Source organism: Myripristis murdjan, chromosome 7, assembly GCF_902150065.1.
Source record: "Myripristis murdjan chromosome 7, fMyrMur1.1, whole genome shotgun sequence".
Classification (NCBI taxonomy): Eukaryota; Metazoa; Chordata; class Actinopteri; order Holocentriformes; family Holocentridae; genus Myripristis; species Myripristis murdjan.
Genome location: NC_043986.1, coordinates 31,756,444 through 31,771,718, shown reverse-complemented (window position 1 = coordinate 31,771,718; position 15,275 = coordinate 31,756,444). Strand labels below are relative to the sequence as shown.

The 15,275-nt window shown below is 42.5% G+C and overlaps 1 protein-coding gene across 2 annotated transcripts; it reads right to left on the bottom strand.

Moving 5' to 3' along the window:
- Window positions 1–169: 169 nt before the first annotated feature.
- Window positions 170–14,212, bottom strand: brpf3b (bromodomain and PHD finger containing, 3b). 2 transcript variants are annotated; one of them, XM_030055313.1, is made up of 13 exons: window positions 13,858–14,212; window positions 10,988–12,552; window positions 10,125–10,281; window positions 9,486–9,617; window positions 8,816–8,944; window positions 7,866–8,178; window positions 7,104–7,394; window positions 5,812–6,420; window positions 4,744–4,825; window positions 4,531–4,616; window positions 3,762–3,856; window positions 3,395–3,549; window positions 170–1,601 (listed from the first exon to the last, which is right to left on the bottom strand). In XM_030055313.1, exons 2-13 carry the CDS (start codon window positions 12,523–12,525, stop codon window positions 1,418–1,420), a joined length of 3,771 nt encoding a protein of 1,256 aa, XP_029911173.1. In that variant the 5' UTR covers window positions 12,526–12,552; window positions 13,858–14,212; the 3' UTR covers window positions 170–1,417. The 2 variants fall into 2 exon arrangements, with proteins under 2 accessions (XP_029911173.1, XP_029911172.1); XM_030055312.1 differs by having other exon boundaries at window positions 4,531–4,619; window positions 13,858–14,211.
- Window positions 14,213–15,275: the final 1,063 nt, after the last annotated feature.

Sequence of the window (15,275 nt, the reverse complement as noted above, 5' to 3'; positions counted from 1 at the left end):
ATTTTGAGCTTATGATTTGTGTCTTTGTTCTCTTAAAGCATTCTGATCTCCTGAATGGTCTTACTTCCAAATGTAAGGAGGAGGACTGACCTCACCTCCTGTTCAGTGCGTCTACAAGCCAGAGACGAGTTAGAGAGCAGATGGGAAAAAAAACAACACAAAATCACAGTTAAGGAATCTCAAAAGGTTTTTAATAGAGCATTTATTTCCCCATATGAGAAAATACTTATTCAGACAAAGTATCTGGCGAGTAGGAAAAATCTGCAGTTTGTACAAGCTTATAAAGGTGTACTTGTCCATTTGACTCATAAACCAGGGCTCCAAGGAACAATCCATAATAAATAGAATATTCTTGGGGTTTATAGTGAATGATGGCGCTGGTCAGGACTAAAAGCTTGCCAACATCAGTATAAACACCTCAATATGTCTAAAATGTTGGCTGCATGTTTCTAAAACCTTATTCCATTCGTTTTAAATAACAGATTTCATTCTCAACTTCAACCAATATAGCTTTATTTCTATAGTTCTGTCTTCCATAAATAAATTATTTTTCTCTGTATCAAAAAGAGAATTCAAATATAAAGAATGGGTCATTGTGTTGTGTGCCGACTGTGCACACATACACAAGCTCTCTCACGCTCTCTCTCACACACACACACACACACGCACACGCACACACCCAGCACAATGAAATTACATCAAAGACAAGCTAAATACACTCTGCAGCAAGTCAGGAATTATGTTTTCCTCCACAAATATACATAGCCTCTGTTTACCCCTTGCGGGCTGATTGAAATACGCATTTTTAAACAGCAACATTAAATTAGACTGGGTATGATAATACACATACATATGTACACAAAGTGTGCCTTTACAATATACAAGTGTTTTCTGTAAAAGATTAAAATGTAAAAAGCTATTGTATAAAAGATGGCAGTGATCCATTCATACGTCTTCCATGGTTCATATAAATATGTGAAATCTCTTTTTCTGACATTTTGATTCCTTGGCAGTAGCATTATACAAAATAGAGGGGAATTCTTTTACATTTGATCCAGCCAAACTGCACCGACACATGATGTGGAGTAAGCATAAACCTCATCCAAAAATAAAAATTAAAATTTAAAAAATTAAATAAAAAGCCTTCACAGGGCATCGATGCTTACTGACCACATCAGCGTGGGACCTACGACTTCTTTCGTTTCCGGAGCTCCACATCTATAAAACAAATGACACGAAGGCATTTACCACTGCTCTTTGTGCGAGACACTAGTGGTTTAGTAAAGAACTATAGTCCAGCACCCAGTCATGCAACTGATACTTGCAGTCGGACTCTTCAACGTCCACCCACTGAATTAAGACCAAGAAGAGATGCATAGTGGGTAGCTCTAGGTGCAGTGGGGCGGCCTATCGCCCTCTACAGGTAATTGGAGGTCATGAAGCCGTGGTCGTGGCTGACTCTGCTCTGGTGGATCATGGCCCGGTCGTAAGCCACCTGGACAGACTTGCGGATGCTGGTCTTGCGGCCCTCCATCATGCGCAGCTTGTCGGCCGTGTCATCTACGCCCAAGGGTGTCACCTTGTCCCGTGGGAGCCACTGCCTGCAGGACAACACACACAGACCAGAGTGACGAGCTCCCCTTGAGCAACACGTGTCCATCACTTTGGACATCTGTATTATCTGCCACTAAACATTCATAATCAAGCCAGCATTTGTCCTCTCTACTTCATATTCATCAACTAGTTAGAAAAAAGAAAAAACTGTCCATTTCAAACGGTTTAAAAAAAGTAGTGCAATCCAAAATAAAGAATCAAAAGGTTATTCTGACTGATTGACAGTAGGCTCCAGAGGCCTGACTCCACTACCACTACCTCTTTATTCAACCTTTATTTATATCATAATTTATTCAAATGTTCCATCAACTGATATTCCTCAAGAGCAATTTCAGTATTCACTAATACTGCAGTCAACTTCCTGATGCTCTTCATGAAAATAAGCAAAAACGACTCAAATAAACACTGCAAAATTTCTGCTCAAATGTTTGGAGAAACTCTTTCACTGTACGAAAATACCTTTAAACTTTGTTTTTGAAAGTTACAGCATTTCTCTCAAAAACACGGCACACACGTTAGGAATGTTGGGGTCATACATTTTCAAAATCAATGAGCCGTATTATTCATGTCAACAAGCTCGCTGGGACAAAAGCAGCCCTTACTGAGAGGGACCTGCAAGAGCCTGTGCTTGAACTCTGCAAAGTATCATCTGTGCTTTATAAACATCGCACAAAAAGTAAGGAAATTTGTGTTTGGTAGATTATTTCTTTGTTGTAACAATACCTCTTGGCAATAAATCTTATACCGCTGGAAAACCTGTTTATTTCCCTTTTAAATGGTGCGACATTTGTAAGGAGCATGCGTTTGTGGGATGAGCAGCAGAGCTGAGTATGTGGGCTGTGCACATGAAAAATTTGCCAAATCTTCTCTGCCATAATACTCAGACATCAGTCCATTATGAAGACATTATAAAATTATGTGTTTTGTGAATGAACAGGCTACTTGTAATTCATTGCACTGATAAACTCCTGGCCTTTGTATACAAGGGGGAAACAAAAGATTTGTTCCGAGCTGTCTGCTGTTCCCTGGGGGTTTTCAAAGGGACATAAGGGCAACTTGTTGAACTTTCAGCTTTTTATCTTGGTAAAATGACTGACAATGGTTACCTCTCTCCCAGATTTTGAAATCAGTGAGAGCTACTATGATTTTACTGGGTGGCCTAATTTAGGTTACAGGAACTCAAGTAAAGTATTTAGGGAAATGCAACAGACGGATGAGGATAGAGCAAGGAGAGAGGCTGAGCAGACAACCTATGGTAGCAAGGCAGCTGGACTAAAGACTGAATTCTTTGAATCTAAATTAATTAATTAATTAATTAAAAAAACACATTTATAGGTGTTTTTCTGAGCTGTTTCATGGATGGTTAATTTTTAGCAGTTAGATCCTTTAATATTTCAATGAGATAAGTGGTTTGAAAACATATTATGAGAACCTCACTGTATGGTGTGATGTCAAAATATTCAGATGTACAGTATTTCAAATGAAGGCATTATAAAAGCACTTCTTAAAAGATTTAAAACTTATAGTACATAGTGAGTGGAACCAGACTTTTGGACTCCACTGTGTGTATTCATGATCAAGTGTTTGGTGCTTAACATCGTCTTTCAACTGGAGGACCTGGGTTCCAGACGCCTGCATCACCAAGTGTCCCTCCTATTCAAGTGTCCTTGAGCAACACACTGGATCCCCCCTGAGCTCCAAGAGGGGGAGGGCTAGAAAAAAAGAGACCATTTCCCCACTAGGTTCAATTAAGTATCTCTGCAAAAAGGTCGACTCTCACCATGTCCGCTTGTTGTCGAAGAAGAGCACCAGGTAGAGCCTCTCGCCAGCCTCCTCCTGCCTCTGCTCCCCCAGACGGAGGACATCTTTGGGTGGGACGGGGATGGGAACCCCGTTGTGCAACAGGCCCTCCTCAGGCATCTCTGGGTCGATGATCTGGGATAAAGACATGGGCATCACAATGGGAAGCTTGCAGAAAGGCTTTTAGGTGCTCATCGCAACTCTCTGTAGAGCCAGTCACCAATTTGAAGCCAACAAATCATCATCACAGCGGATGGTGTTGAAGACTGAGGAGAAATCTGTATTCATTTGACATTTAAAAAATAAAACTCAAACAATACTGCCAAATGAAAAGAGTCAGGAATTACCAGTGCAGGATAGGAGGGATATCCCCGACACTTGGCCCACACCAGATCTAGAGGCTCCAGCTCCGTCTCATCCTCAGACATTTGGCTGCTGTTGCCTGCTCAAGAAAACAACAGAGGGTCAGATTTTCATATGAAGAGAGTAAAAAAATAATGCAAATTCTCTACAACCAAGGACGGTCATAAAGGGATCAAACTTTAGGGCATATTTTTTCAGAATCCCATATGCATGTCTGGCATAAAAGGTGACACTCCAGCTGATGTTTAGAATGAAAACTGGTTTGTATTAATTATTTATGTATTAACATATAAATTCCATGACTTTATGGGTGTGCATAGCCAGATGTGTCTTTTGATTTTATTTTATCTTTTTTGTATGGACCTTGAGTCTGGAATAAAGCATATCTATCTATCTATCTATCTATCTATCTATCTATCATATAGCATAATGGTTTTTCAGTATCTTTTACACCATTTCTTCTGCAGCCACCCATCCTGGACTTAGGCTGACGATTTTAAGCCCTGTCATAAGATTTTGCATGGTGGACTTATTCCCACTACTTTAATTTATTTAAGCAAAAGAATGACATGAACATTGGACATCAACTCTACCCGGACTTCCCTGATTAGTCACAGTAGAGTTAACTGCTTTATCCTAATTACTGCTCATTAATCATTAGTTACTATGATTTTTTTTTTTTTTATGGGCCAAACAGCATCTGTTGCAAGCACCACTAATATTGTTGCAGATGATCTAAAAAAATGGCCATACCAGTGTAATCGGAGTCTCCATTAACCATCTCGAGGAAAGGAACTTTGGACAGAGCTGGTTTCCCCAGGCTTCGTTTGGGCGGTGAGCTGCTGTAAGATGAGGCAGTGCAAACATCGGTCAGTGACAAACAGAGACAAATAGGGAGAGTGCAGATGTTGGGACTTGAAATCACTACCAAAGCCACAAAGATGCAACAGATCCAGCATGACTTACATTTCTTTATGGAGGACTGGGCAGGTGCTGTACGCCAAGTCGGACCCAGAGTCTTTGTGCTTGCTGAACCCATTGGTCAGTCCTGAAAGCCAAAGAGAAGCATTGTCATTGTCAAATGTCTAGAGCAAGAGGACAACTGATAGAGGAGCCCATTCTGAAACAGAAGATGCAACTTCAGTCAAAATTAGTCAGTGGGAAACTGTCAAATCAAATTAATACTTGTGTGACAAAATCCCCCTGTAGCAACAAAGCTAAAGTCTGTAGCTCCTGCAGAGGCTGCGATGGACAGAAGATTGCAAAAACCGATCTGCCTCTGCTTGATCACCTTGTACTTCTTCTTGTTTTGTGATTGATTTCCCCTCGAAATAATGCAGACAACATTGGGTCAGCCAAAGCGAGACAAGGTTTGTATATATTGTCATTTCTACAACACATCATCCCCAAATCATGAAAACTTACGCAAGTCACAAAATTTTAGGAGAGAAATACCCAGTGATTTGGCCACAGCAGGCAGGGATCTTCTCCATCTAACTGACCTTTTTCACAGCAGCTATTCTGACATGAAATAGCAGGGGTAAACACAGGTGTAATGACATTAAGGTTCTGTTCCATTTAGGTCGAACAGAGGGTCCTGCTATTGTTCGTGCTGGCTCACTGGAGAGACTCTGCAATACTTAAATGGAACTGAACCATATTTCTCAATTCTTAATTCTCTTAATCTCATTAGTAATTTTCCTGTTTCCTGACTACTTACATGAGTGGTTGTCTTTGAGACTGACAAAATGCAGGAAAAATTCATGCTTGTGGTCTGAGATTTCCCCAGACAACAATGGCATTGTTTGAGAGAGGCTCTGCACATGCCAACATAAGCTAGCTAGTTACTGATGTAGCAGCATCTTGGAGCAACTGCACAGCTGTGCGTTGTGGCTGTTTCTATGGTTATCATGCAGGGAACACCAGGTGTTCCTTTGTCTTCACATGAGGCATGTTGCGTGCCACAGAGAGGCGGTGAAGGTCCACATGCAGCTGTCACATCTCGGCTAAAAAAAAACCTCTCACACTACTCACCACTTTCCAGTGTATGCTTTGGTGTCTTCTCCGGCTCGCTGTCTGAGCAGACATCTCGACTGGGTGTCCAATGGTGAGGTGTGGTGAGGGTGGGGGGGCCAGGGATTTTTTGTGGGGTCTTGGATGGAGTAGAGAAGGGTGAGGAGGACGGGGTGCTGGCTGTGGAGTTGGGTGACAGAGGGGTGCTGCCTGTACTGTCCTCCTGTGGCCCTTTCCCATTAAGCAAAGGATTGTCTCTCTCTCTGAAGAGCTTTGCTCCATTTTTTGCCTTTTTGAACAACACAGAGGTGCGTCGGCCAACTCCCCCTGTGGTGGGCCGTGGAGGCGTGGTGATCTCCGGCAGACCATTAGTCACCACCAGCCCTCCCCTGTGCAAACTGGGAGGCGGTGTAGCTGGCCGCTCCTCTGTTTTAGTGCAATTAATGTTCCCTGTGGCGCCGTCGGAGAGTTCGCTGTCTAATTTCAGGTGCTTGCAGGGCCAGCTCGGGGACCGGGGCTCCCCGGTTATTGGCCTCAGGGTGGGGGGCTCCAGTGGTGCATCCCCCTGTCGAGGAGGAGGAGCCGGGCCAGTAGGCTCCAGTGTCGGGGGCGAAGTGGATTTAAGATCATCTGGAAGACGAGAGCAGGAGGGAGGTAATTTTTAAAATTCTATTCCAACAGTTTATTTCAAATGAATGTCCATTTAGTATGTAGTGTGATGTGGTGGTGTAGTATTCACATTGGAGAATGACATCAACTTGTAATGACTCCTTTCAGGCATTCTAGCATAAACACACTTTTTTTTTTTGAAAAAGGCATGGAACACCTTCAAGACGAGTGAATCAATAACTTTGCTCTCACAACTATAAACTGAATGGTAATATGGCAGTACTTATGACGAAACTGGCACAAATCACAGGTGTTCAGCTGCCCTCCTCTATGGCAGAACAAATCCTTTCATCTGACTAGCCTGCTGTCAGAAGTGGGATGATATGGCATGACTGTATGTGGCCAATGGAGAGTGGTGAGTCCATGAGAGTGATGTATAAAAGAGGTGCAGACATAGAGTGCACTTAGAGAGAGGAGTTGTGAGGCAGCCATGGCTAACGAGACTCTGTGGGCCCCTACTTACTAGACTGGAGACAGTGGGGTGGTTGGGGTTGGTGCGTGGGGGGGACCCTGGCTCAATTACCTGAGGACAATGTTCTGTTAGCTCATGTTCGCAACTGGACTCATTTGAAAATAGTGGCTTTTAAAATGTACATGCACTGGCAATTTCATACTGTTACGACTTCAGTGCTTTTATCACCCACCTTTATCAGAAGACGACAGGCGATTGTCCACCTCTGTGTCTTTCTCGTCGTCTTCCTCGTCGTCACCGTCGTCGTCGTCTTCCTTGAGGTGTCCGTTGTGGAGGACGTGGCGGGGGTGCTGGCCCTGCCGGTAGCGGACGTTGTTGATCTCACGGCGAAGCAGGCGGATGCGTCGGGTTCGAGCGCCGCTGCATCGCATGGAGGTGACAAAGTCCAGCTTGTCCAGCAGCTCCTTCAGCTGCTCCTCGACCGTCATGTGAAGGCGGTTGTCTGGATCCAGCACACTGTCAACTGGGCAGGACAGGGAAGAGTTACTCAAACAGTGAACCTGTCCTAAGCCTACGGGTAGCCTGCATGAGTTGAAATTTACAATATGTCAGTGTCTGTGGTTGGTTGTTATGAGCCCACAGACTTGCAAACACAAAGGTTTTGTGAAGGTGAGCCAAATAATCCGGCTGTGATTCAAGTCATTGCGAGATGACCTGAAAACTCAAGTTCAAAGAATTTGGTGTCCTACCATTAGTCATACCCAACAAATTGGAGGAGACAACAGAAAAATAGTGAAATTTCTAAAAATACAGCTCTCAAAGTTTTAGCCATCAGCTATTTTTCTCCTTACCAGATATCAAAGGGGCTAAAAACAGCACAACTTTCAAAATCACTGTCTGGAGACATAATTACCTTCAGCGCTGCCACACCCCCTGAGCTGCAGACTGCTGACTACCATATGCCACATCGCCCCTATTTACAAGTGTGACTTACCATCTTCCCACGTGCAGCTATAAAAGTCGCGTTTCTGCGGCGACTCGAGAAGGTGCATGCCAGTATCGACATCCAGGCCAGTGTTGGTGGCTTGCCGTTGTGCGTGTCGCAGGATGGCTCCCCCCAAGTCACGGAGGCGCAATGCCGCCCGGTGGAAGATTGTGTCCTTGGCATTGTAGAGAAGGCAGTTGGCCACCATCAGGTTGAAGTCAGCCTCCAGGTCAGATAAGGAGCGGTAGGCATGAGCTTCCAACTTTGAGCGCATGGTGGAAAAGTCCATAGGCTGGCTGATGAACTCCAGGTAGTCTGGGACCTGAGGAAAAGACACAAGACAATATAACTAAATACAGGAAATTTACACAAATGGTATTACCTGTAATGTTATATGTAGCCCAGATCACCATGTCTGTATGTTAGCAAAGGTGCTAGCTCACAACAGAAGTAAAGGCTTAATAGCCTCACAAATTTCCACTCGGGCTTTGTTTTTGTTTTGTTTTTCTATATCATGCCTTAACAAACCAAACCTTTCAATTGTATTCACAATCAATTACATACTTTTTTTGCTACTACATATTATGAAATCTTATGGCAATATATTTCTCAAATATACGAAAAGATGGTTATATTTCATTTTTGCTTATTAGACCTGTGAAAACATACTAGTTGCAAGCAGAGATATGACCTACTGCTCTGTCTGGGAAAGTAAACATTGTTATGGTTAAATCCTGTACAGTTAAAATTAATGTTTGTCTTTGTCATCAGATCCTGAACTACAACATCTAGTCAAGTGACACTTCTACAAACTACTGTCCATCACATTAAAATTGCATGCTTCAGGTAACCTATTCACAATATTACGCACAGGAAGTTTCCCTACATCAGAGTAATTTCCTATACAGGAGAAGGGGCAGTGTGTTCCCTGTACCAGTGGTAAGAGTGAAATGCCTGACCTCCTTGATATTGACTGGCTGTGCAAAGATCTGGGCTGTGTCTTTCTCCTGCAGTTGATCAAGTGTGGATCGAAGCAGCACCAACAATGGGGTCAACTGCATCTCTAGAGCTGCCTGGTGAACTTTGACCTGCAGTGTTCAGAGGACAAGATGCTGGGTCAAAAACACAATTAAGAGATAAAAGGGCTAATGAACAGGTTAAGAACAGAACAAGCATCTAAACTACTTAAACTAAAGACCGCATTACCCTGCAGTCTCAGATATGGCAGCATACACCTTAATATGTTGTGTAATGTCTGTTCTTTGACATTAATTACGATGAATTTCAGCTGTAAAACATTGTCATTCCTATGATGATGTTTATCTACACAGACAACAGACTGAGAAACAGGTGAATGACATCATCCAGGATATTTTTAACGGAGGTAAGAATACATTTGCTGGTTTGAACAAATCACACTAGTAAGATGTAAAACTAATTTGGTAGTAAACTTTACTGATTCAACTCCAATGGAACTTCAGCGGCAATACTAGAAATATATGATTTTTTTTAGCCTCAGTAATATTCCCCTTCCTGATTTCAAAAATGTAAACATAAGGTCACATATTCAAACAACAAGCATCAATATGACAGACAGTCATATATCCAACATGAATCCTTGCATGTTACCTGCTCTCGTTTAAGTTTCTCCCTTTTGCGAATGAGCTCCACCAAAAGCCTGGCTCTTTCGAGGTCATGCCGAAGCTTCTGCCAATACCTCAGTGCTTCTCTTGCTGCAGACACCTTCTCATCCACCTCAGGCTAGAAAATACAACACACACCCATTAGCACACTGCCACTTTTTTCCCCTATCAAATGTATTCTCTGGAGATAGGACTCTTCCATCTAGTGTTCTAATCTATTTGCTAGCTCCCAGTTATCGTCCTATTGATATGACGAGCATGATACAGTCTGTGTGATTCCATACAGTACTTAGTGTAGCGCTTAATCTAAACAGTTTCTTATACCACTTTTTGATCAGACTGTAGACAGATGTGTGTGATTATATATTAAAAGTCTAAGTATAAGTAGTAGGAGTTAACTTTCATTTGTACATTATCCTGGGTTCTCAGAGTCACATAGTCTAAAGGCTGTATTGGAGGAAAATGCATTCTGCCAAGACTAAAATAATGGATGAAAACACATGATACTTTTTTTTTTTTTTAGAATTGTTTGAATTTCAGAAGCTTCAGTGGTAACAATGTCCTTTAAAACTCTTAATGAGTTAAAACTTCATCCAAAGCATATGATAAATTTTGCTATCCTAACCTGTTCTGCATTCCTTTGGGATTGGACGTTAGAGTGCAAACGCCGGACCAGCGGCACACCGTTCCTTGACTGTCGCTTCAGTAACCAGTAGTTGTGAAGCCTCTGCATGAACTGGTTTTTCTTCTGGAAAAGGATTCCTTTGCAGATGGTGTTCAGCCTGCGCAGCAGAGAGAGATTCAGGATGATCTGATCATCTATAGACTGACATCAGCTCCACTGAGGACTAATGTGTCATACTGCAAGAGTCCATAAATACATACTTTTGCAGTCAGGCAAGAAAATCATCAAACTCAAAGCAAGTCCACATTCCATGCTCATTCCACCAAAAGATCACTTAAAGATCATTTTATATCTATCTATCTATCTATATCTACATCTATCTATTTATATATAGATATATATCTATATCTATCTATCAATATATCTATCTATATCTATCTATATCTAGATATAGATATATCGATATAGATAGATATATCGATATAGATATCTATCTATATCTATCTATCTATATCTATATCTATATCTATAGATAGATAGATAAATAGATACACACACACACACACACACACACACACACACACACACACACACACACACACACATATATATGGAAACCTTGTCAAACAATGTTTTGATCAAGCTGGTCTGCATTAGGTGTGCTGAAGATGTGATGAACACCATCCCAGTCAAAACGTTGTGTATGACAACTGAAATATTTCATGGTTTTCGTTAGTGTTGTGCAGACCTGATCTGAGTGTCTGACCTAACTGCTGCTAGTACCTAGCACCAGTACCTAGCACCAGTTAAAGAGCTGGATGTGTGCATCACTTAATTTCATTCAGGCAGAAAGCAAATTATACCTGTGTGTAGGTATCTGAGGCACTGTGACAAGTGGTGAAGCAGTGCGTCGTGATGCTGCCTCCGTGCTCTTCTTCCCTTTCTTTTTACCCTGCTTGGCATCACTGTCACGCTTCTTGCCTTGTTTTAGCATTGCTGGACCCTCAGTGTAGGCACTGCGTCCTCTACTAGCCCTGCCCCTGCTGCCCACCACTCTTCCTCCACTCTCCTCCTCATCTGAGATAGTGTCTTGGCCTGGCGGTGAGTGGGCCTCGCAGAACGCTGTCTTCTTAACAGAGAACGTAGTCCCATTGATGTTTGTCTCTCTGACAGGGTCGATCTTCATGAAGAGGCCAGCACGCTGGGCGCAAGTCACATGGAAAGCGGTGTAACAGTTGGCTTTGTGGCATTGGATGGATGCACCACGACTCTTCTGCTTGCATAGGTAGCAGGTCAGCTTCCAGCGGGCAGAGGGGATGTTTGAGACTCCCTCCACTGGCTCTAGAAAGACTGTGTTCGCAAAGCAGACCTCTGGGATCCAGATAGCACAGACTACATGGGCCCAGCGCCCGTCACTTGTCTGTTTGAAGGCACCGCCGCGGTTTGGACAGAGCACGCAGTCGACAGGTTTCTGAGGAGACTGAAGGCAGCAGCGGCACAGCCACTGGCCCTCAGGGATGTAGGGCACTCCATAACACTCCTGGTGCACAGCCAGGTTGCAGGAGTCACAGAAGAGGATGACGTTGCTGTTGAGGCACTCGTCATCTAGGCACACACAGCAGAAGGCATCGTCATCGATAGCGCTCTGAGAGGGCGCACGGCTGCGGGCCTCCCTGTATGCCTCCTCCTCCAGTCGGTCTACCAGCAGCTCAAAGGTGTCCGCCGAGACAGCCGAGTGACCCTCTGATGTCCGGCCAGTGTTGACCATCTCCAGCCAGGCAGTGTCCTCTTCATCCATGTCATATTCCGCCTCGCCTTCCTGTTCCTCTGCTGAGCGTTCAATGTAACGGTAATAGGCCGTGGGCAGAGGAGGCGCCTCAACAGGCTTGAAAGTCTCAAGCACACGAAACTTAGGCTCAGGAAGGTTCATGTGGTGATGGTGTGATGAGTTTAGCTTGTCCGGTGTTTGTGAATGAGAATTGGGGCAGTGGTTCTGGGATGATGGGGGCGATCTTCCAGAGGAATATTTGGATTCTTTCCTGCGGCCTCGAGGCGTGGAGGGTTTGCGTACTGGGTGGACGCTGCTGGCGGCAGGGGATGGCTGCTCGCTGTTCTCCTTGTTGCTGTTACATTCGGCAATATCCTGCGCCATCATCTCATCTTCAGTAATGACCACCAAGGGTTCCAGGATGGAGATGCGGTGGAGCCTGCCATCCAGGTCCACCTCCACCACTTTCTGGGCCTGGGCATAGGTCAGCGTCTCTCTGCTAGGAGATGCTTTGAGGCTATAAGGAGATGGGGAGCGCTGGCGGGCACCCCCACGCCCACTGACCACCACATCAGACTTTCTGCCACCAGCTGCACCTCCAGCCGGCTGGCCTCTTCGGCGTGGCTTCCTCATAGGCCTCCGACCACGCTTTCCCTTGTTCTAATTTAAAGGCAAAAAGCAGAAATAATACAAAAATAAAATTAGCAAAGCAAAACTTAAAAAACACAAAATTGCAGCCTCAAATGCTTCAGCAACTTCTACAACAACATATAGAAATAAAACTTTGAGGACTATGAAACCTGAAGATCACTGAGATCAAAATGTTGTTTGTTTGTTAAATAAAGAAGTCTTGAGACGAGGTGTGCGGGCTCTATCTACTTTCTATGATGTTCTATCTTTGACCCAGCACCCACCATCGATGTGCGAATTGTTATGTCCTCACTCAATATGTAATGTTTTGACAAAATTACAAGTATGGCCCAAAGCTAATGTCGGCGAAGTCCACGTGTAAAAAATTCCCAGTTCAATGATAATACAGTAGCATCCTGCTAATCACCACCTGACTGACACAGAAAGTTCTGAGGAGAATCTGGTTGGCCAAACTATTTTTTAGTGGAAAACATTGTTACATGTCTTGAGAGATTGAGAGAATTTCATTAAGTTTTTTTTTTTTTTTTGGAAACATAACTCACTCACTGTCCCAACCACAGAGGCGAGTTATACATTTCCCTGCCCATGTTATGGGGTAGGGTTATGGCTGTGGTAACGGTAGTGTAAACATTCCTTCACACACTTTAACTCGCAAAGGAAACTGATTCACACTCAGTATCTAAATACATCAAGAGCTGGTGTGATGACAGCTGGCCTACTGTCAAACTAAGGATAAATGTCCTCAGCCAATACAGAAATGGTGAGTAAGGAGAAACGATCAGTAGATTATTCACGACTTTATCTCATAAAACTGTTGGCAACTACTAAGGAGTCTGGCAACAACACAACGGGCTCGTCCAATCGCCTTTGAGATTTTTTTGATTGACCTATCCTTTAGCCAATCGCTTTCGAGAATGCGGCAGCCTCTACGGATCAGTGTCCTTATTTCGCGAGTAAAATGTCAGCCATATTTACAGTTTTAAAACATTGTTAAAAGATCCTCTACTATTTACACCATGACAGTCGCTTTGTAATTTTTAAACAACTGTTTAACATGTATGCTCAGTTTGAGGAATTAACAGTGTCGAGATTGGATATTCTGTCATAAAAATACATTAACAACTGACAGTAGCAGCTAGCCTGCTAACTTTGCAGATGGGTAGCTCTAACGTTAGCTAGCTACTTATCATGCTTTAGCGCTGACAAGACGGTAACTGTGAGAGCAAATCAAACTGTTGCCAGCTTAAATACACTTAAAAGTACTGAACTATTCAGCCGTTTATTATAGGACGTAGTACACTGACGCTGTCTTACCTATAATGGCAAGTGACTGATACAGGTACCTCGACAGCCGGTCTAAAGCCGCTTTCTCAGTAATGGTTGCCTAGCCAGTAGCTCCCACAGCACTGCTAGCAGCTCCCGCTAGCCAGCTACACTCCTTGGCCGTCAAAGCCGGTATTTTCGCTGTTTTAAAACGCTTCCGTTTCTTTATAGCACGGCGGCTGCCAATCGTTCAGTCACCCCAAACGCCTGACTCAGAATATGAGTGGCATGATCCCCTGAAATTAGTCTGAACAACAGCTTGTTGTCGACCCAGTTTTATGAGGAGAAATGCTAGCCTCAGCTAGCTGGCTAGCCACTTGGAATCCTCAAGATATGCGCTAGCTAATATTTTAAGTCGATGTTAGCCAGAGCACAAACACAGGACTTCCGGACTCTTTCGAAATTAAATACTTATTATTTCCAACGATTGTTTTTTCCGACGTTACAAAGTAAATGTTAAAGAAAAATATTATGGTTTCATCGATATTATGAAATAAAGTGGAAATTGTTGTATTTTCCATCTAAACATTATTTCAATAATGTTTAAAATCGTCATCTCTATTTCTGTCATGCTCAGTTTCTTATTTCTGTATTTATTGTAATATTGTGTAGGATTAACGCACATATTTCGACATAATGCATTTTTTTTTTTTTTTTTTTTTTTTTTTACAACTATGATTAATGCACAAGTGGTAATGATGCTCATATTTAGACATAATACTTTATTTATGTATTTATTTATTCATTAGTTTGTTTGTGTTTGTTTGTTTTTACAAATTTATAACGAACATATTTCTATATTTCTTATTTCTTTTTCTGTTTCATATAATTTAATTTTCTTCTTGAGAATCTGAGCAACTGCAGTTGACCCAATTTCCCCTTGGCTATCCACAGACACTGTAATACATAGGGTTACTCTTTCCCATACACCTTATTCATGCATTTACCTTCACATGTTGTAATAGCCTCTTATGCTTATATAGTCCCCATTTGCTATATTTATGTTTGTATTTGTTTATTTATTTATTTTTATGTTAAAATTTGCAAAGCCCTTTCCCCATTTCAGATTTCACTTCCTCATCAAATTGAATCCTTAAACATCATTCACATAGCGTACACATCTGGCAGTCATGTCTACTGTTTTGAAAAAACAATCTCAACTCATAGCTATAATTGCTCCTAATGGTCAGAAATGTTGAGCTTCATTAAATATGATCAAGTGATAATTTCCTTACTTGTTTTCATGCTGAAGAAAACATTATTTTTTTACTTCACTGTACTGTCTACAGAATACTTATTATTAATAAATCCCATCAACCAAAACCGTTTTTAAAACTATTTTTGAACTATGGTTAGACTCTGATTTAAAAGACTGGCTTAACTCAATCAATCAATCTTCGCGTCTGTAC

Bases quoted from the DNA above. Each gene is read 5' to 3' on its own strand.
- brpf3b (XM_030055312.1), bottom strand. From the start codon at position 12,525: ATGAGGAAGCCACGCCGAAGAGGCCAGCCGGCTGGAGGTGCAGCTGGT. The intron at 9,618-10,124 runs GTTAGGATAGCA...TGTATTTTCTAG, and splicing joins CCCAAAGGAATGCAGAACAG to CCTGAGGTGGATGAGAAGGT. The intron at 1,602-3,394 runs GTGAGAGTCGAC...GTTGTCCTGCAG, and splicing joins TTCGACAACAAGCGGACATG to GCAGTGGCTCCCACGGGACA.